This window comes from Pteronotus mesoamericanus, unplaced genomic scaffold (genome assembly GCF_021234165.1).
Source record: "Pteronotus mesoamericanus isolate MK-2021 breed Mesoamerican mustached bat unplaced genomic scaffold, CSHL_Meso_final contig_26, whole genome shotgun sequence".
NCBI lineage: Eukaryota > Metazoa > Chordata > Mammalia > Chiroptera > Mormoopidae > Pteronotus > Pteronotus mesoamericanus.
Genome location: NW_026555109.1, coordinates 1,752,594 through 1,755,493, shown reverse-complemented (window position 1 = coordinate 1,755,493; position 2,900 = coordinate 1,752,594). Strand labels below are relative to the sequence as shown.

The 2,900-nt window shown below is 47.5% G+C and overlaps 1 protein-coding gene across 1 annotated transcript; it reads left to right on the top strand.

Moving 5' to 3' along the window:
• Positions 1–1,462: 1,462 nt before the first annotated feature.
• On the top strand, positions 1,463–2,542 carry LOC129071153 (G-protein coupled receptor 183-like). Its single transcript, XM_054574307.1, has one exon. The coding sequence runs from the start codon at positions 1,478–1,480 to the stop codon at positions 2,540–2,542; it is 1,065 nt and encodes a 354-aa protein (XP_054430282.1). The 5' UTR covers positions 1,463–1,477.
• Positions 2,543–2,900: the final 358 nt, after the last annotated feature.

Below are 2,900 nucleotides of genomic sequence, written 5' to 3'. Positions count from 1 at the left end.
AATTGTCTGGGCTCAGAGAATCAGAGCCAAGGGCTTTGTGAAGGACTGCGGTCAGACTCTGAGTTGTGATTTTAGAAGGTAGGTTAGTGGTTATCCTTGAGTGGAGGGGAAAAGAAGTGCTTCTGGGGAGCTGATGAGGTAAGTTTCATAATCTGGGTGCTAATCACATGGAACTGCTCATTTTGTAAAAATCATCAAGCTGTACTTGTATGATTGGCACACATTTTTGTGTGTCTGTGTTGTGATTTAAAAATGGCTGCAAATTTTTGACGTTCCTCCTATGGAGAGGTGGAGGCTATGTCCCCTTCTCTTGATTCTGGCTGCACTTGTGGACCTCTTGGGACAGGTAGAGGGCGGGAGGAGTGATGACGCAGCACTTCCACGGCCAGGTTAGAAAGGTGGTGTTGTGTGTAAATGGAAATTTTGAGGTACAAGAAGGCAGACAGATTAGGAGACAACTGCCGTTAAAAAGGTTGGATTGTTACTCACAGATCCCAAGAAGGGGCACGCCACATCACAGGGGGCCACACAGGAAGTTCTGGGTCAGTCAGGAGATAGAGAAAGAGGGGCGGAAATGAGGGCAAGAGCCTTTATTGTGGTTTCTGTGGAAAGGAACATACAAGGCAGGGCAAGCAAGTTTAGGATTGTCTAGTTTGAATAATTTCAGTGGGCTCTGGAATATAGGAGCTGCCCCTGGTTGTCTAATACTTGGGCCCTGGGGTGATTACAGCAGGGGGATAGTGGCCCAGAGTGTGAGAGCCCAACAAAGAGGTGGTTGAGATGTGGCTCTGGATTGCTGGTTTGCATTTGGAAACACACTCATGGAATTGGCTAGCCCAGGAAGGGGCAGTTCCTCCAAGGTCAACAAGGCCCTAAGATGTCAATGCATCAGAAGACAGAAAAGACATGGTTAATACATGGAGCTTCTACCCGGTTACTGGGACACTTTTTTTTGGAGTCTCAAGCTACTGTGTGAGGAATCTAATAACCTTCAGGCTGCCATGTTGTGAGGAAACCTCATGTCATGATGAGCCCATGGCCGGGTGCTTTAGTTGGCAGCCCCAGTGGAGGCTCCAGTCAAAAGCCAGCATTAGCTGCCACATGTTTGAGTGAAGTCACCTCTAGATGTCCCCAGCCTCGGCCCTTGCATCACCTTCCGGCTGCTGACTCTTCCCAGCTGAGGCTCCCAATGTTGAGCAGCAGAGAAAAATCATTCTCCCAGTGTCCTGCTCTGAACCTGACAGTGAGCATGATACAGTATGTTTTAAGATGCTAAATTTTGAGGGTAATTTGTTACATGACAACAGTAACTGGAACAATATGTTAACACTTCAACAAAAATTTTACTTAAAAAGAGATGTTTTTCATGTGCACGTTGCCTTAGCAAATTATTAACTATTGCTATATAGAGGTGTAACCGCGCAGATTCAGTATTGCATTTTATTTATCTTTTTGTCTCCCCAAGGACCTCTATGACATGGCTTTCAGCACAGCTGACCCAAGCAGCATCTCCCACAATGCCAGTTTCTGCCTTCCTCACCACCCACCCCGGGCAGCCAGCGTGATGCTCTGCCTGTTCTACATAGTCCTCTTGGTCTTCAGCAGCCTGGGAAATATCCTTGCCCTTTGCCTTGCTTGTCAAAAGGGCAAGAAGATCAACTCAACAGGTGTCTACTTGGTCCACTTGGCAGTGTCTGACCTTCTGTTCACACTGGCCCTGCCCGGGAAGATAACCTATTATGCACTGGACTTCAGCTGGCCTTTTGGTGAAGGGCTCTGCAGGCTGACAGCGTTCATATTCTACTTGAATACCTATGGTGGGGTCTACCTCATGACGTGTGTGAGCGTGGATCGCTACCTGGCTGTGGTCTGCAGCCACCAGTGCCCCCGCCTCCGCAGTGCCAGCCGAGCAAAGCTCGTCTGTGTGGCCATGTGGGCCCTGGCAGTTCTGCAGACGGTGCCTCTGCTCTTGATAAGCATGACTAAGCCTGTGGCAGGCAGGGTCACCTGCATGGAGTACGTCAGTGTTGAGAAGGTCTTTAGGTTGTCTCTCATCATCCTAATGGCCTGTGTGATAAGCTTCTGTGGGCCAGTGGGGATCATGTTATTTTGTTATGTGAAGATCACAGTGAAGCTGTGCAGGACAGCCCGGGAAAACCCTGTGACGAGTGAGAAAGGGCACCACCGGAGGGCATGCCTGCTCACTCTGGTGGTGCTGGTGGCTGTGGTTGTGTGCTTCAGCCCTTATCATCTCAACATCATCCAGTTCATGGTGAGACAGATGCTCTACCTGCCATCGTGCTCCGAGCAGATGGTTTTTAAAGTGTCCCTTCAGCTCACCGTGTCCCTCATGAACATGAACTGTGGCATTGACCCTATCATTTACTTCTTTGCATCTACACATTACAGAAAATGGCTTCTCAACATTTTAAAAAGCAGAGCAGCTGCATCTTCCTCTCCATCCCTGGGGAGAACTTCCTCAGAAATACAAAGTACCAACCAGACCGGAGGCTCCATGCCTTTGGAGGATAATAAAGTCTAATGGGTCATCGGCTTATACAATTTGGGGGGAAGGGTATGTTAAGCAAAAAAAACAATAAATACAAAACTAGATATAAAGTCTTGGATGGTGAGTGAGGAACCCTAAGGCTTGAACTTCATTAGCTGCATAATGAATCAACCTCCAAAACATTGTAGTAAATAACAGTGAAGCTCCTCAGCCTCTGAAGGGGCATATGTTTTCTGGGAAAAGAGTATTTTCACAGTAAATACAGACACCACCAAAAGAACCATTGGCTGAGTATGAGATTGATTATTTAGACTATGTTTCAAACTTGGGGAAGCAAAATATTGTGCAGAGCAAAAACACTCCTCCTTCCAAACCAAACTGGTGAGAGCTT

Bases quoted from the DNA above. Each gene is read 5' to 3' on its own strand.
- LOC129071153 (XM_054574307.1), top strand. From the start codon at position 1,478: ATGGCTTTCAGCACAGCTGACCCAAGCAGCATCTCCCACAATGCCAGT.